This window comes from Suricata suricatta, chromosome 11 (genome assembly GCF_006229205.1).
Source record: "Suricata suricatta isolate VVHF042 chromosome 11, meerkat_22Aug2017_6uvM2_HiC, whole genome shotgun sequence".
In the NCBI taxonomy this organism is placed as follows: domain Eukaryota; kingdom Metazoa; phylum Chordata; class Mammalia; order Carnivora; family Herpestidae; genus Suricata; species Suricata suricatta.
The window spans coordinates 66,890,734-66,909,199 of record NC_043710.1 but is presented as its reverse complement, the minus strand read 5'-3'; the positions used below and the strand labels follow the sequence as shown (position 1 = coordinate 66,909,199).

General features: G+C 43.7%; 1 protein-coding gene across 1 annotated transcript in view; it reads right to left on the bottom strand.

Moving 5' to 3' along the window:
* Positions 1–7,676: 7,676 nt before the first annotated feature.
* Positions 7,677–18,466, bottom strand: part of PRSS23 (serine protease 23) — an 11,170-nt gene continuing 380 nt past the window's right edge. The window contains exon 2 of the mRNA XM_029956730.1: positions 7,677–11,256. Within this exon, the coding sequence (XP_029812590.1) occupies positions 10,110–11,243 (1,134 nt within the window). The 5' untranslated portion in view covers positions 11,244–11,256 and the 3' untranslated portion in view covers positions 7,677–10,109. The remainder of the gene's footprint in view (positions 11,257–18,466) is intronic.

Sequence of the window (18,466 nt, the reverse complement as noted above, 5' to 3'; positions counted from 1 at the left end):
ATACTGAATCAGTTTTTCTTAAGCACTACTAACTGCTTGCTTTTCTTGAAGCTAGATCATTCTGAAAATTTCCTGTTAGACCCATGAGTGCAAACATATGGTATCTGTCCTTCTCTGCCTGACTTATTTCGCTTAGCATGACACAGAGAGGGTTTTTTAAAACGTATTTTTCACGTTCCTGAAGAAATCTGATGTTGTTTAGCCTCAATATGTAGCGCAAGGTGACATTTCAGACATTACTTGGCAGGGGCATATTTTGACTTGGAGAGGAAAATAGTTCCTAAATTGTCAGGAACAATTATCAAATAAAGAGTTGTTTAGAATCATGTTATCATGACAAACAACAGAATTAGAACAACAGTGTATATTAACATTTTTGATCTCTGGGGTGCCTGGGTGACTCAGTTGAACATCTGACTTCAGGTCATGATCTCGTGGTTTTTAAGTTCAAGCCCCGTGTTGGGCTCTCTGTTGACAGCTTGGACCCTGTTTTGGATTCTGTGTCTCCCTCTCTCTCTGCTTCTCCCTGACCCTCATTTTCTCTCTCTCTCTCTCTCTCTCTCTCAAAAATAAGTAAACATTAAAATTTTAGATCTCTTCTCCAAGGCATCTGGGAAACTTCCAAGTGTTGATTATTTTAAATAGATTTTCATTAACAACATATATAATATGTGACAAGAGTGTAAAAGAAATCTGAGAGCACTTCATTAACATGTAAAATAAACAGAATCACACATGATTTGCATTATACTTGTACTGATGGTACAAGTTCTTAGGTGTGTAATGTGGCTTTGCAAATATGTGCACTTTTTTTTTTAATGCACCTTCTTTCCAGAAAACTTAGTATATGCTAACCAATTGCTCACAGGGATTAAATAAGAGCCTCATCAAGGATCAAACATCTCTCGCTCCGTGCTACATTCCCTGACGCCCCTTCCCACAACGCGGAAGCATGGGTAGTTGTTAAATTCTCAGTAGTTCCATGGTACCTGATTTTAAGTAGAAAAAGAGCATAAACCTTGGAGGCAGACTGGTGGGATATGAATCCCAAATTTAGCTGTATAATTTTGTCAGTTTACTTCTATATACTTCAATTTCTCCATCTCTGAAATGGAAAAAAAATCAATGCCTACATCATAGGTTTGCGGAGAGAAGTAAATGAATTAATGTATTGGAAAGCATTTTGAAAATTATCTGGCACATAGCAGGTAGCCCATAAATGCTTGTTGATTCTATGAGTTATGACCTGATACTTGCCTTAACTCAGTTTAAATTCATTATAAGGACAAATTCATGAGGAAATTGAAGGGTCCTTGGATGTGTGTTCACTGGCTGTAAAACGTCAACGGGTCAGTGGCAGACAGGAGAGTTGAACAGTGATACCCTCTACATAAAGGAACTCTGGTCAGGTGTTCAGGTCTACCAGGCAAGCCTCTTTGTCTCACCTCTAGAACATGGTGACAATCAGTGAGCCAGGAATAGTGGCACTTCAATAAAACTACAGGGTTTTGTCTCAAAGTGCCTGTCAGCGGCTTCAGAGAGTTCTATAGATCTATCTACAGTCACCGAGTTTCTTGCGTTGTTTTTCATCTTTTCAATTGTGACCATCTAAAGAGCTTTAAAAAGCCAATGCACTAATTTGACTCTCTAGACAGATCAATAGCATTTCAAAAGGAAAGGTTTTAAATGGCATCTAAAAGAAACACTACAGGGGCGCCTGGGTGGCTCAGTCGGTTAAGCAGCCGGCTTCAGCTCAGGTCATGATCTCGCGGTTTGTGGGTTCGAGCCCCGTGTAGGGCTCTGTGCTGACAGCTAGCTCAGAGCCTGAAGCCTGCTTCGGATTCTGTGTCTCCCTCTCTCTCTGACCCTCCCCTGTTCCCGCTGTCTCTCTCGGTCTCTCAAAAAAAAAAAACATTTAAAAAAATTAAAAATAAATAAATAAATAAATAAAAGAAACACTACATAAAGGGGTTATGGAGTTCGAGTCAAGAAAAACATGATCCAAGACACACAATAAATGAAACAAGATGTCGAGGGAAAGAGCATCTCACAGTAAGAAGATAATTTTAAAAATCAAATCAAGGTTCTTACTCCAAAAAACTATGCTTTCAAGCAAAAGTGGGCCATTTGAAAAACTATGGACTAAAAATAAATCTGATCACAAATGTGTAAGTCCAGATTCATAGACTCAAATGTGATCCTACTAGGTTTTATCCTTTTACACAGTGGGTGTTATAAATAATTGCATTTTTAAGTCAAAAATTTTTCCAGATGAATCTCTATAACATTTTACCATTTTTAACATGACAGATGAATGAAAATGAAGAGAATATGGGACATAAACAGACTGAAGAACTTAATGAGGAATAAGAAGCTGATCAATAAAAATGGAATAAAGGAATTGAATGAATTCTCCTTGATATTATGATATAGTCAATCAACACACACATTTTTCCTATAAGGATAAAAAAAAGATAGTGGCATTTCCATGGGCTCTTCTAACTCTGTGTTTAGCCAGTCTGGCAAATATACTGGAGTGGTTTAACGTGTCACCTTTAAAGGACAATGTCCTTGTGTCTAAGATGGCTCATCCATGGAGGGTATTAGTCATGCTTAAGCTCTATTAGTTCACCAAACATGGCATTTTCAACATCAGGGAACTGGATGTAGACCAAATATTAATAAATCCTAGGAAAGAAACCAGGCAGGACAATCTAACTCAAAAATTTATTAAAATGTAAGGGGAACATTCAATTAGTTCCACTTACAATGTGGCAATTCCATTTCACTGGCACTAAAGATATTCTTATAGAGACAGTAGTTACTGAGCTTTACCAGGGCTGGAGGTAGAGCAAGAGCCATGACTGGGGGACCTCTAAAGAAGACACATGAACATCTCGAGCAAAGGGGTGTGTCTCATTTGTCTCGGCAGCTCCAGGGTGAGTACAGAATGGTACCAAGAAGGGCTTATTGCTGAATGAATAACTGAATAATTGAAGAGATGGGGGAAGGGCAACCTAGACAGAGGAGGAGACTTTAGGCAGTGAGAGAAGCCTGAAAACATGGATACATTTGGTGCAGATTGCTGGACAGCAGGTTGAATGATTGGGGAGCAATGGAGGATAAACATGACCACCATTTTGGATTAGGTGATAGATTTGAGGCTAAGAAAACTAAGCACTATCCTCTAAGGCCAAAGGCTAGCCAATAGGACACATACATGAGTGACCTGATCAGGTCTTTCCTTTAAAACATGCCTTGGGTAGCTGTGGGTGAGCTCAAGATCCAGCTTGGAGTCTGCCATAATTGTGTAAAGAAGAGAAGATGGGGAAGGGCCAGAATCAGGGTAGTGGCCGAGGACCTAGAGAAGATATGGGGAGCAGAGACGTCGATGGGACATGTTGCCTGATTACTTATGGGACATGGGAGAGGAAGGAGTCTTTGGGTCACAGGCTAAGTCATGACAGACATCCATTTGTCTTCTCACCAAATATTTCCTGGGTAAGACCAGGGGCCAGATGATGGAAGATACAGGAAAGAAGAGGCTCCAGCCCCCAGTTTTACAAGACTTATTAGTCTAGTAGGAGAGATAAACACATAAATAACAGCACGTAATACATGCTAGAAGAGAACACGTACAAGGCATCACAGGAGTTTTATTCTGGGATATGTTTGGATGCAAGGACTATCTAAAACCCAGGGATCCCGAGTCATGCATTACAGGCTCCATATGGCTACCAGGATTGTTCATTCCACCATTCATTTGAAAACATTGTGTACCGAGAGCATGTGTGCCCCAGCACTGGTCTGAGTGTGGGGGTAAGACAGACACAAATCCCTACCTTCACGAAATTACATTCTACAAACAAGAGAAATATACGTGAGAGCACATGAGCTAGTGGTTAGTGCTAAGTAGAGACAGTGAAGCAGGGAAGGCAAGGAAGAAGGTCTAAGGCGGGGGCTGGGGAGGATGGGCCTTTTGGAGAAGCTGAGTCCCAAGGAGACAACTCCGTGGGGCCAGCGCTGTTCCCACGGCTGTGGCTCCAATCTCAGCCACGTGCTCTGTTTATGACATTTTCTGAGCTCTCAGTGCAAATGGTTCAGTGTTGCTTCATTGGATTGGAACTCAATGCTTCTCAAAGCTGTCCTGGCTCTTTATGGAAGAGGGTGCCTTAGTCCTTTTAAAGTCTGAAGACAGGGGGCAGTGATAAATCAAGACTAAGAGGCACGTAGTGTTTTTACACAGTTGATACACATACATACTCACACAAATACCATACTGAAGAGTCATCCCATGCTTTCTGTCCTCAGAAAACACTAGGCTGAGCAGGAGGGGACAGCCACCCCTTGGTCTCCCAGAGCCTGTGTTTTCCCAGCGCTTTCAAGCACAGACTCCCCGGGGGAGGGCGTGGCCCTGCATCCTGCACCTCCTACAGGCAGAGCTGTCTCAAGGCTCCACAGGAGGGTTGGGTTACTCAGTCATGCCAGTGAGGAGGCACAGCTTGTGCCCACGCAGTGGGGAGCCCAGAGATGCATGAGACCACGTTCTGCTTGGAGGATGAGGCGCCCGCTCCCTAGTCTCCTGCCCTCCACCCTGCTGCCTCTCCCGCTGCAGTCAGAGGAACATTTCTAAACACAACCAGCCCTTTGCCCTCCCTCCTCACCCACTTGGCTTTAGCCTCTTTTCTCTTGGCTTCTGTGAGACCACATTTTCCTGGTTTTCCTCTGACCTCATTGGCTGCTTCTTCCCCGTTTCTGGGCTGCCTCCTTCTCCTCCTCCAGGATTTGTCCTCAGCCCCCTTCTCACAACTCCTCCTCTCCGTTCTCTCCACTGGTGACATTATCTCACTCTGTGGCTTTAAATGTCACATGCTGATTCAAGATCCTTCTACTGAGCTTCACAAGTGACAACTGCAATGCTTACCTGACCTCTCCACTGGTGTGGCTATTCTTTCAAACCTGACATGACCAACACAAAATGTCTTGATCTTTATTCCCCTGATCCCAAACCTAGTCCTTTCCCCCATTCATTTCCATCTCAGCAAGTAGCACCCGGAGTCTACCTGGATGCTTGGGCCCCAAACCTGAGTGTCATTCTTTTTCTCTTTTTATGTTTATTTATTTTGAGAGAGAAAGTGTGTGTGTGTGTGTGTGTGTGTGTGTGTGTGTGTGTGTGTATGTGTGCGCACACACATGTGCAGAGGCAGGGGTTGCAGAGAGAGGGAGAGACAGAATCTCAAGCAGGCTCCACACTGTCAGGACAGAGCCTGATGTGGGGCTGGAACCCACGAACTGTGAGACCCTGACCTGAGCCAAAACCAAGAGTCGGATGCTTAACCGACGAAGCCACCCAGGTGCCCCTCTTTTCCTTTTTTTAAACTGAGGTATAACTGATGTATTAGTTACAGGTGAAGAGCATAATAATTATGTATTTGAATATTGTGAACAATCACAAGTCTAGTTAGTATCTGTCACCATATATAGTTACAACAAAATGTTTTTCCTGTGATGAGACCTTTTAATATCCATTCCCTCAGCAACTCTCAAATATGCAATACGGTATTTTTAATAATGGTCACCATGCTGTAATTACATCCCCAGGGCTTATTTTATAGCTGTCAGTTTGTACTTTTTAATCCTTTTCACTATTTCACCCGTTGAACAGACCAAATTTGTTCCTGCCAGGGATCTCGCACTCCAGCTCCCTCAGCCTGGAACACTCTCCCTATATACACCCCGATTTCTAATGAGCAACTTACGTGTAACAAGCTTAGGCTTAGGGTATTTTGCTAGTTCACCACTCCAGAGGGTTGTCTGCCAGGTAAGTCTGCCCCAAGAGCAGAAGGCAGAAGGTTCTATCACCAGAGGTAAGAGCTAAGGAGGACAGAAGAGCTGGTGTTAACCTGAGAGGCAGCAACCACTGAAGGGAGGACATAGATGTTTGCCCTTCCCCTCTTCCTTTGCTCCACCCCAGCCCATGGAAGGAGCTGGACCTAGAAGAGAGAGGATCTTTGAATCAGAGAGGAGAGTTTTAAGTCTCATACTGAACTGCACTGAGATTTATTCACCAAAAGGAACCTGGAAGCTATGGAATCAGTTTGCCCGTCTCCGCGGCCATCATGTTCCCGCACCAGTCTCTGCTGTTCTAGCTCTTACTCTTGTTTGTTCTTATCCTGGAAGCTGGTTTCTTTCTTTCCCTGGGCCAACAGCAGACTAAAAACAGATGTGTTATCTGGTAGAAATGGCCCGTGTCAACTACCTAGCTACTCTATACACCACCTCATCCAAAGGATGTTTTTTTAATGTTTATGTATTTTTGAAAGAGAGAGACAGAACACAAGATGGGGAGGGGCAGAGTGAGAGGAAGATACAGAATCTGAAGCAGACACCAGGCTCTGAACCGTCAGCACAGAGCCCAATGCGGGGCTTGAACCCACGAACCATGAGATCATGACCTGGGCTGAAGTCAGACACTTAATTGACTGAGCCACCCAGGCGTCCCCAAGGATTTTTAAATGCCCTTCCCCTATTGGAGGCCCTGGGAGTGCTGATCCAGGCAAAGAAGGCACCACAGCAGAAGCGCAGAGATGAGACCCGCGGAAGGGGCAGCCCCAGTGCCTCCGAGATGACCGAGGATGGCTGTCCGTCTGTGCTCCTTCCATACAGCACGTTGAAGGGCTTACCAGTTAGAGTGAGCAACCACGTTGGATTTCCCGGGACATGTCTCGTTAACACCTGCTGTCTAGCCTCATTATTCACAGAATTCCTTTTCAGTCACCAAAGAGCTCCATCCAGATGAAAAACTAAATAGCCACCTTACCAAATATCCATAGAAATCAACTGACATAGGCAACTTCAAGGCATCCTTGAGCTGGTTCATGACAAGGACTAAAAGGGCCAGGCGTGTGGCAAGGGGAACTCAGACCAAGCAGGAAGGAGAGCCGGGCCAGTGCAGGGCTCCTGTGCTAGACTGGTCGGTGTGAGGACCGCACTCGGAACCCCTCATTCCCACCCCCACCACCCTGGATGGCTGCTGTTTGCCCTTCAGTAGCACATGGTAGATAGAAGAGAAGCTCTTCGTTCTGGCGTGGGCCTGGCATCCTCGACAAGTTCTGGACCAAAGACTCTGGTAGGCGTTGGAGAGCCAGCACTACCTTAACTACTGACCCAGGCGTCACTGGGGGCTTGTCCTCATGCTGAGTAGGTAGATGGAGTCACATAAAGAGAAGAGCAGGATCTTGATGTTCCAACTTACTTTCCAGTTTTTAATTCATTTTTGCCCACCCCCCCCCAAGCAAAATATGTAAACCACTCCACTACTTTACCTTTCTAGCCCCATTTTTTCCATTTTTGGGGGGAGGACTAATTTCTAGCTAAAATTCAAAATTCTGAATACAGTCTATGGGGGAAAAAGTGTCTCAAATTTTGCTACACCTCTCTGACTCTCGGCGACAAGTGATTTGCAAGTTTATCCTCTCCCACTTTATCCTCAGACCATTTCCAAATGTGGATACAGGGTTCTGGCTAAACCCCCCAAAACACCAATACCTGATGCCACTAGGGGCTCATCATACTCTCCACACCATCACCTTGACCGAGGACGGTTACAGCAATCCTCAAAATGTATTTATTAGAACACTAAATTGGACATGGGCATTATATGAAAAAACGAGGGATGAGTGATCGAAGATCTTTATTGAAACACAGATTTAAAACATTAACAGGTCTCTCTTTACCACAGGACTTCTTAGAGCATTCAAAGTGCAAACAGGCAATGGAATCCCTGATAAGGAGACAGAGTACTGGAAGGCACCTCTCTCCTCTTTGATGACGGTGCCCTTTCTGTTCTTAGTAGGAAATCTGGAGGGCTGAGCTTCTATGGCACATGCTTTAGGAATGTTGTTCTACTAGTCTTACTAGGAATATACCCTTACAATGTACAACTAAGACAGGTAAAATACTCATTATATTAATAATATTGTGAGAGTCCTTTCTTCATCTTTTATTTCAAATCCCACAACAGTTTAATACCATGCCTCTTACCAGTGAAAAGATGAACGTGTTGGATTACTTTATCATCTATGACTTACGTTGTACAGAGCACGTGGGTCCTATTCTTTAGTACATTGTACCTGTTTGTGAACTAAACATGGATATTATTTTGACTTTGTGTTATTACCTACCCTTGCTGAGGGAAGTTTCAATTTTGCAAAAAATGAAAATCAAGAAATCAGGTGCTTTACAAAAGGAGCATCTTTTTTTTTTTTTAATTAGTTCTGTCTAGGTGTTCAGTGAATTTCTTTTCACACCAAGCAAAAGCAAAAAGCAATCCCTCCCCCCCCCCCCACCTCAAATACCAAACATAGGGATGCAGACGATCTTCTTCCTCAGGCTAGATTCCTGCTAGATTCCAAAGCAAATTGTACTGGAGCTCATAAAACTCCTGGCAGGTCCTACATCTCTTTGCTACACATAGTATTTCTTCTGTGATTTGAAGAAAGCACTATGGGTGTACATTACTTCAGTGTCTTTTCAGGATTATTCTCCTGAAAAGCCCGAGAAACACAAACCAAAAGCCACACAGAGAAGGTCTAAGCGTCAGTGCCATATCTGAATGTCCTCACAGTCATAAGCCAGGCTGTTACCTAAGGTACAAGCCCAGCAAAAATCTGCCCTATAATCCATTTGCTTTTTTTCTCCACTGATACATTTAGAAATATGTGCTCAGGCTAAGATGCATATAGTGAAAAGATAACATAAGTCAAGTTCTTTGCTTTAGAAACTGTGATTATCATATTGATAAGACATGAATAAAGGCATTTACTGGAGGGGCAATTTTGATCTGCTTCTCATTCTACCAATTTCCATTTTTGCTACTGTACTTGATTATATACGCCTGTAGCCTAAAGTATTCCATTCAAAGAGGCCCTTTTAAAGCTAGCGGGAAAATGTCCTCCTGGGTTTTCTTAAAGCACCATCCAAATACTTTTACTATAAAACAAGTAAAGAGGAAAGCTTCCAAACTGCACAAGTACATAGCTCCCTGCAAGTTCACTGCAAACGATGTAGAATAACTTTGATTAGGTTGTAGGACTGTGCCAGGCTCCAAACAAGTGGTTATTCCGTTGTGACGTCTGCCAAGCAAGGTGTCCATTGTTCTCTGGAATTTAATTCATTTTAAATCACTCCATCCAAATGATAAGACATGAGATGTGCTATCCTCCAGGGGTAAAACAAGATGATTGTTTTTTGGTGTGACCACAACTGTTAGCTAGGAAGTAATACAGACTGTTCTAATTAGGCCCTGATTATTGTCTTCTGGAAAACAGTTGGTGGAGAAATGTGAGTAAACTCCTGTTAGATGGAAGGCTTGGCATGAATGATCTTGCCTGCACTGGCATGTCACAAAGCTGCCAGGGCCACATCAAAGGCTTCCCCAACAACGGAGTGACAGTCTTCAGGAGAGAAACCACTTCAACCCTGAAAGCAGGTGGGGACACCAATGCAGTTAACAAATTATTTTATTGGTCAAGGACTACTGTGTAAATGCCTCCAAATCCAAAAACAGTACACCTGCCTAAGAAGTATTGTGAAATTTCCTAAGAGTTGTATGTGGTGGGAAACACTGCCGTGTGAAAACATTCATGATGAGGCATTAAAAAAAAAACCCACAAAGATGAATCTTAGAAAAAAATACACATACATACACACATAAGAATTTATATCTCCTGTATGCCACATTTTTAATAGAAACCTTTGAAACAAGTTCAGATGCAATAAAAATCAAAGTTCTCAGAAAGTGAAAGATGAACCTGATTGCTAAATAGTCCCTATCATCCCAAACATCGGCATGTTTTCTTTTTTTTTTACTTCTATGCAAAAGAATGCCTTTAACCTATTTAAATGCTATATGATACACAAACCGGTTTTCAAATAAAAAAGCCAGTCATCTTGCAATTTAAAAAAATTAGGTAAAAGATATTATGACACATTCCACACACACACACACACACACACACACACACACACACAAAACCAAAGACAAAATCTGGCCTCTCCTAAAGTAAGTACATGAAGACCATGAAGTGCCATCGGGAAGGAACCCTGGGTCACCCCTCCCTACAATCCAGGTAGTTTCCTTTAATCCAATAGCAAATCTGGGCATATTTGAGAGGGGTAATTCGAACAGCCACATTGAAATCCTGCGGAGAACCATTCATGTCGACCCACTGGTGCCCCGAAAAGATGCCAATAATTTTTCGCTCCCACTTCTGCTGCTGTCTCTTCCACATCCTCACATAGACCCCAGACCCGCTGGCCCCGGGCTGGGCGTCACACTGCTGGTAGAGCAGGTCGTAGGTCTCGTCTTTGACATCACAGAAGCGGTATACCAAATTGCCTGGCCGATCATTGTCATAACCAGAAAAGTGGATTCTGCCCCCGGGCAGCTGCTTGGCAGGAGGGCTCACCCCAATCTTCATGAACTTTCTCTTGTGGGGTTTCTTCAGTTCTAGGAGCGCATAGTCATAATCCATACCGATGTCATTGGCATTGCCTTTGATCCAGCCCTTGGGCACATGGGTGCGTTTCACCCGGATCCACTGAAACTTCATCTTCTCTGGCATGGCTGAGCTGGAGTCGTTGGCCCCTCGGCCACCATCTTTAAACTTGGGCTTCAGGAAGCCCACTCGAAGTTTCTGGGTTCCTTTCACATAGGTCTTCCCATCGTGTATGCAATGGGCAGCTGTGAGCACATGCTTCTCTGCCACCAGGGTGCCCGTACAGCCTGTAGATAACTTCACTGATGTTGAGAAGGGGTAGTTGAGCAAGAAGTCCTTTCCAAAAATGCTGAATCTGCTGTCATAGCCATAAATCTGCCGCTTCCTCCGAGACTTTCCTGAAGACTCTTGTCCCCCACCACTGCTGAGGACATAAATGCCCACCTGTGTCTCAGTGCGGCTGCCGTTGGCATAGAGCGTTTCATAAGACAGGTACTGCTTGGCCTCTTCATAGGTAGGCAGTGGGGTTCCCTTGTGACACTGGGGTCCACATGAGGAGGACACTTCCAATTTGGCTTCAGCCCCGAAGTCTGGCTTGTCTAAATTGAGGGTGGACTGGGGCAAGACCACAGGGAGGCGGTAAGCAGGCCAAGTGGGTTTCCAGTGGACACCATAGGGGCTCACCTGCCCCACAGCACCGAGGAGGAAGAGGAGGAGGAGGAGGAGCCCTGGAATCCCCGCCATGCTGAGCACCACTCTGTAGGAACAAAGATAAGCAGGTCAGGAGGGCAAGGGGCTCTGCACTGGCTGACTGAGGAAACCGCCCGGCAGCATGCCTGTCATTGTTTCTAAGTCTGTGAACCGTACTCAGGAATCAGGGTGTGGAGAGGAATCCCTAGATAATGGTCTCACTTACAATACAAAGGCTTGACCTGGGAACTTTTTTCGTGCTCAAAATGAATGGGCGTTCATTCCTTTTTGCGCTGAAGATGCCCCCAGTGATGGCCCACTGCAAAGCAGAGTGTAAACTTTGGTCATCCATCCCCAGATGAGCTGCGTGACCAGCCGAGGTTTCTCTGTAATTTTGAACCTTCTTTGTGCTGGATTCTAATATTTGCTCTCTCCCACCTCCCTGATGCACCTGCCTTTCTTTCCTTCTTTCTGCTCATTCTCAGGACAGCATGTGCTTGGAAAATCCTCCGGGCGTCTTGTTCATGTAAATTTAAATTACGCAGCTGACTGAGAGAGCCAGGCAGCAGCAGGGATATAGCGCCACAGCATCACACTTACCGGGATTCCTGTCACTTCTAAATGCTGAGTGGTTCCAAAGAGGGCAAGAGACTTTTTTTTTTTCCTTATGAATTTAAAACAAACTTAACTATTATAAAGTTAATTCCAGAGTAGCCAGGTCTCTAACAAACAAGCTATTCCTCTTTCCTCTGGATTTGACTGTATACTATCAGGATCTCTGTCAACCATCTGAAGCTCTAATTTTGCCTCCGGGATCACACTGCGAGCTTTACTGCTGGTTACTTTTCGGGTGTTTGTATCTGTGTCCCTGGTTCAGTCAAATGACTTGAATTTGGGCTTCTGCTAGTGCTTAACAAAAAGTTATTGAATAAATTTATTGAATGGATACTTGTATTAATGGAAGAGTGAATGAATTAATGTGGCTAAAAAACCGCACAGTTTTGAATGACACATGCTGAGTGCTAAGGACAGAGATGGATGTGGATGATGTGGTAGCTCAGGGAAATGGCATGAAATGCAGGCACGGGGAGTTACAAGAACATGGGAGCCATTCCAGGTGAGGTGATCCCAGAGACGGGTGCTGACTATAAAGAGAAGTTGGATAACATGAGGCAGAGTGAAGGGAACACTTAAAGGGGACAAGAGTAGGCAAGGACACAGACATGGAACAGTGCAAGTCATTTCAGACATTTATTATATTTAGCTCAGCAAGGGTGGGAGAGGGGAGGTGGTGGGCAGCAGACAAGAGCCTACTGTGCAAGGCTCTGTATACTAAATGAAGGCATTTGGATTTTATCCTGACATGTATGTTGAAAGATCTGGATCAACTATCCCACAAGAAAAACAACAATAAAAAACAAGATTGGGAGTACTTTCATAACTATTCAAGCAACGGTTGGCTCTGACTAGCTGTGAATCTTCTGTTAGGAGAAGTTGATGGAGCAGGTGGAGTAATTCATTCACGGTGAAGTCGTACGAAAAGAAGGACAGGCAGGGGTTAGGTCTCAGGGGCTTTGTTACCTAGCCGGAGTGACGAAGAGACCATTTCTTCATTCCCCTTCTCTTTTTCTTTGAGAGTACAGATCTGCCTGTAACTTTTGGGTGACTTCTGCTTCCTTTTACATAAAACTGGAAAATCCCATTGATCTGATCTAGACCAGCTGAGCATGCCAATCCGGACTCCCAACATCCACCATCAACATCACCAAGAAGTGTGCGTGCCCTGCCCACTGCTGAGAGCTTTCTGCTTGATTCATTCTCTCTGATTCCACTTCTGTCAGAGAAAACAGGAAGAGCTCCTGGAAAAGGCAATACCTTGGGACTTCCTGATTGTTTGAAATTGTTTCTTTCTCTTTTTCCAAATAGGAAGAGTCCCTGGGCCCTTCTGTGGGGAGGAAATACATCTACTTCTTTCTCTAAATCCTTGAAACCAGGAGGCACATTGTATGTGCATACACATGTCTGCATGTGCTTCTTGGTGTGGGGGAGAAGGGGTGGATACTATCCGGACTAGAGGCTCTACATAGTTGGGGGAGGGGATGCTAATGATGGTAAAGCCCTCCTCCCCAGTGGGGACTTCGGGGATGGGCTCGTGTGGTGAGGACAACCCTCTCAGGAGAGGGCTCTGTGTCTGATTATTCCCAAATCCTGGCTGAGGACCCAGTCCTTAAATATATCTAGGTCCTGGACAGCCTTTCCTCTATGTAAGCTGCTGCTCAGGTGACTTAACGCCACCCACACCAGAATCCCGCCAAGTGTGACGAGTACTAGGAGCGCCCTGACCTAGACCCTACATGCCATCCCCTCCTGCCTTTGACTAACGTGGAGAACGCGACTGCCTGCTGACCCCGAGCAGCAGGTGGGCTGGTCTCATGCCTCATCATCTAGAGCCTGCATCTTCAAATCTCAGGCGGGAATGTATGTGTTAACTGGATCCTGGGTGTGCAGAGTCTGGGTTATCTACCGCAGCAGGACTGCTCCAGCCCCATCTGTCTTCAACCCAATATTGAAACAGTCCATTGGCAAGAGTGTCAGGGAAGAGAGTGGCAGCAAAGAGTTCTGAAACTAGTTCAAACACACTTTAATGTTTTATTTATTTTTTTGATACAGAGAGAGACAGAGCATGAGAGGGGGAGGGTCAGAGAGAGAAAGAGCACAGAAGCAGAAGCAGGTTCCAGGCTCTGAGCTAGCTGTCAGCACAGAGCCTGATGCGGGGCTCGAACCCACGAAGGTGGGATCTGACCTGAGCTGAAGTCGGAGGGCTAACCAACTGAGCCACCCAGGTGCCCCTCAAACACACTTTAAAGTAAAATATTTAACTAGGAACCCTATCTTAATGAATTATCCTTCTCTTAGGCAGAATTAACTCTAATTTCACATTTCTAAGTGCTTTGCCTATGTAGCACCCTGTTTAAAAAATACTTCCAAAGTCCTTGTAGCATGTTTCACTTCACAGTGATGTCATGGCTGCTGCTGCTTCTTTTTTTTTTTTTAATGTCTGTCTTTCAAACAGGAAAAAAAATGTTTTAGAACCTAGTGAGTCTGGAGAAATGGAGACAAGTCTTTTTCTGGGTGTGAGGGATGGCCAGTCAGCTAGGCTCTCTCACTAGCCGCAGCTTCAGTGCAGCCTCTCAACACACAGGATCGAATTTGTTCCTCTGAGAGATGATGACAGACGACTGTGCCAAGAATCTGTGGGGTCACTTACAGATCACAGAACGCTGGGAGAGATGCTAAAGAGTCTACTGCAAATTATTATTAGGATATGAATATTCTCTATCAAATATTAATATTCTAGGTAGATGGGGTGCCTGGGTGGCTCAGCTGGTTAAGTGATGGAGTCTCAGTTTTGGCTCAGGTCATGAATTCACGGTTCAAGGGTTGTTGGAGCCCCGGCTGGCTGCACAGATCCTGCTTGGGATTCTCTCTCTCCCCCTTCCCTGCTCATGCAGCCTCTGTCTCTCTCAAAATAAATTAAAAAAACTTACAAAATATTCTAGGTAAGATGAATATCCAATATTCATTAAATAATATTACTAGTTCAGAGTCCTTACAACTTAAATTCTGATCATTTAGCCAGTGAAGGAGAAGTTAGCCATTTCTAAGTAAAAGATTACTAAACCAACAGGGTAGGTTGAAGATATAATCCTTTAGAAATAAACTTTTTAGGTACCTCAAAAACACTAATTTCTAGTAGTCTGAAACACTGCCTCCAATTCCCTATATTATTGCTTAAACTCATTAACTTTTATGATAAGACCTTGTTCTGATATTTCATACCTTGATTAAATTTTCTTTGTAAATCTGAAAGCTATAAAACTGCATTTAAAAGACTTTAATTAAGATTCAGAAATTAACGTAGACTAATGCAGGTCAAAGTATTCCTAACTGATTACGTTTTACATTGTAATGAAGTGTTATGTAAATTTCAGGTGTGCAATATAAAGGCATTTTAATAACTGATTGTAAATTGGGAAATAAAGTTGCCCATTCTCAGGTTCCCAATGGGTTTGAACTGACATCTGTACTAAAGGTTATGAACTTTATAAACTGCTCCTCCCTTTATCAAATGTGTTTAGGGTAGTTTAGAAACTATTCTGAATAGCAACCTGAACTGGATGGTCTCTTTAGTCTTTTTAGCGCTGGTCATTTCAAGCCCAGGATTCTCTAATTTTATAACTTTGCAGGGTCACAAAAGTCCAGGACAAGCACCATGTCATATAGAAAGAGAGTCTGTACCATCATTTACTGCTCAGGAGCTTACACTCACACATTAAGTAGGAAGGAGGCAGAGGGAAAAAGGAAAACATATCTTGTTAATCTCTTGCCTATCTGGGAGACCAGATTTCCCTCATCAGTTGGCCAAGAAAACAAGGCCTCCAGCAGAGGGCAGCTTTCGAGAATGGAGTAGAAGAATGGTTGGGAGTGCTGGCTGAGAAAAGGGTGAGGGGGAAACCTCGCCCACCAAGGCCCTTTCCCTGGGCATTCACACCCTACCCTGGCCCCTTTCCCATTATTAATAAACCAGTGATAACCGGGATGCTTAAAAATTAGGTTGGTGGCTTTGCATTAATTTCTCGACTCACCTGATAATAATTTCTTGAATAATTTCCCAGGAGACAATTTGTTTCCATTTTTGTAAACTCAAAGCAAGCCTGCACTATGCCCCTTTAAGTTTATTTCAACAAACACTCTAGGATGGAAACAGATATAATAAAAACATTCATATCTTGGGGCACCTGGGTGGATCAGTCGGTTAAGCTTCTTGACTCTTGGCTTTAGCTCAGGTCATGATCCTAGCTAGGGGTTGTGGGGTTGAGCCCCGAGTCTGGATGAGCATGGAGCCTGCTTGAGATTCTCTTTCTCTCTCTCTTCCTCTCTGCCCCTCCCCCATCCCTGGTGCTTGTGTGTGTGCGCTCTCTCTCTCAAATAAAAAATAAATAAACATTAATAATCTCATTGGAAAGGTAACTGTCAGATTACATAACTTGAAATTCTCTCTTGCCTTCACCAATGAATCATTTTATCCAAAGAACTGAAAGAAATACGCATACTTAAAAAAAATGAAGACTGACAGATGAAGAAAATCCAGATGAAGAAAATTCAGGCCTATAACATTTCATATCTAGAAATAAGCCTCTACTGGCTAAAGATTCCTCACATATATCATTATCTTTTTTAAAATTTAAAAAATTATTTGTTTGAAGTATGCTTCACGCCCAGTGAGGAGCCCAATGGAGTGCTTGAACTCACAACCCTGAGATGAAGACTTGAGCTGAGATCAAGAGTCAGACACTTAACTGCCTGAGCCACCCAGGGGGCCCCTATCTTTCAAAGTTCTCAACTAAGTATCCTCATTTAACATTTCACCTGAATGACACAGCATGATGAAAAGTTAAGGTATTTTCTCACCATTTTTAATAGTACAGTACAACTCTGTATATCAGATGCATAAGAGTTACACAGTCCATGTCTTATCACTCAACAGGAGCCACTGTCCTGCCATCCACTGTCTACAAATATTTATAGTTTATGAGAATTCTGCTGCTTCATGGTCCACTAATCATCTTATGGTGAGGGGACCTTGCACATCATCAGAAACGACAAACAACAACAACCATCTGCCTGGACACCGGACACTGGAACCGCTCTATCCTAGATCTGCACCTCAGTCTTCAAAACTGCAACAACACAGGTCTCCTCAAGAGGGCAAGTTGGGGGAAGGACTTAACTCCTACAGCAAACAAGTGCTGGGAGAAAAAAACAATCTAATCCTCAGGACATACATTCTCTATTGTACAACAGATGAATTCCTGTGACCACTATGAACAGTAATGTCGAAACAAACAGTGGGAAAGTCTGTAGCGATAAATGTTTTGGACACCATCTGGAAGGATAACAAAGGGTTTTCCATGGAATCTGTGGCCAGGAATACTGAACAGTGAAACCATGCTAATTCCTAAAGCAAATACCTAAAAATGAACAAAGCTCTGTGAACCCTCTGGAACCAGACTTGCTCTCATTTCCCTGAGTCACAGACCTGTTAAAGGAAAACAGACCTAGTCACATACTGGTTTAAGAATTACAGCCTGGACAGGAAAGAAGTGCAGGGCGTTTATAAGCCCAGCCACCCTAAACATAATCTTGTGGTCAAACGAAGTTAACTTTTTCTCAGATTTTAGGCAATATGAACTACCCTGGTGAGCTTGGGACAAACCTAGTGACAGAACAAGAACAGAATGTATAAAAGTCAGCGGTGAGACCAGGAGACATGAATTCCCTAGAGTCAGGGGGAGTTATGCATGAATAAGGCTTGGTGGACTGAATCCTAAGGGATCTATGAGAAGAAATACACAGGAGAACTGGAGACTATTAAACACTGCAGACGGGAGCCAGTAATGCTCTCAGACCCACTAATGGGCACTTTGGCACTTAAACTACAGACAGAAAATTGCACCTATATTCACCATCTAACTGAATAAATTGTCAGTGTTAGAAAAATAGGATCCCTATTAGTTACCTAGGAAGAATGCTTCCTTTTCAGTTCAGGCCCAGGAAGCATGACAAGTTATCGCCTGTTTAAGTGGGGAAAATGCAGGTGAAACAAGTTACTCAAATGCAGACGGTGTGCCTAGGACCAAACTTTCCCAAGTAAACACAGCGACTTTTGTAGCACTTCCTTTACCCCACTCCACCTCCAATCCACTCCTGTCAGACTTGTGGAGAGACCCAGTCCTACTGCCTATTTTAAAGCTCTTGGGCACCAGTAGGATCCTGAAACAAGTGCAGTAAGTAGGCTCATATTAATTGGCAATACATTTTAGGTCACAGCTGACTTCAACCTATAAATGCAATCCCTTCCTGCAAGGCCACATGAAGATGAATCTGGCACTGGCCTATCTGCTCCCATAAGAGTACACAGGGACTCCTTATGTTCCCTGTGTCAGGGACTGAGGGAAGCCAGCCCACCCAACACTGATCCTGAACAACCTGGAGCTTTCCACCAGCCAGCGGGCTGTTTCTTTTTCTGAAGTCTCCGTGGGTGTCACCCAAAGGGCAATAAAACACCCAGGATTTTCATCAGCTGCTTTTTCACGAGATGTTGGAAAGCAACCCTAATTTGCATTCTGGAGGGGAATGGTTGTTTTCCTTCATCGAGGTAATTATTCTCCCACCTCTTTCAAAACAATTTTTTAAACTTATCAAACTTTTAAATA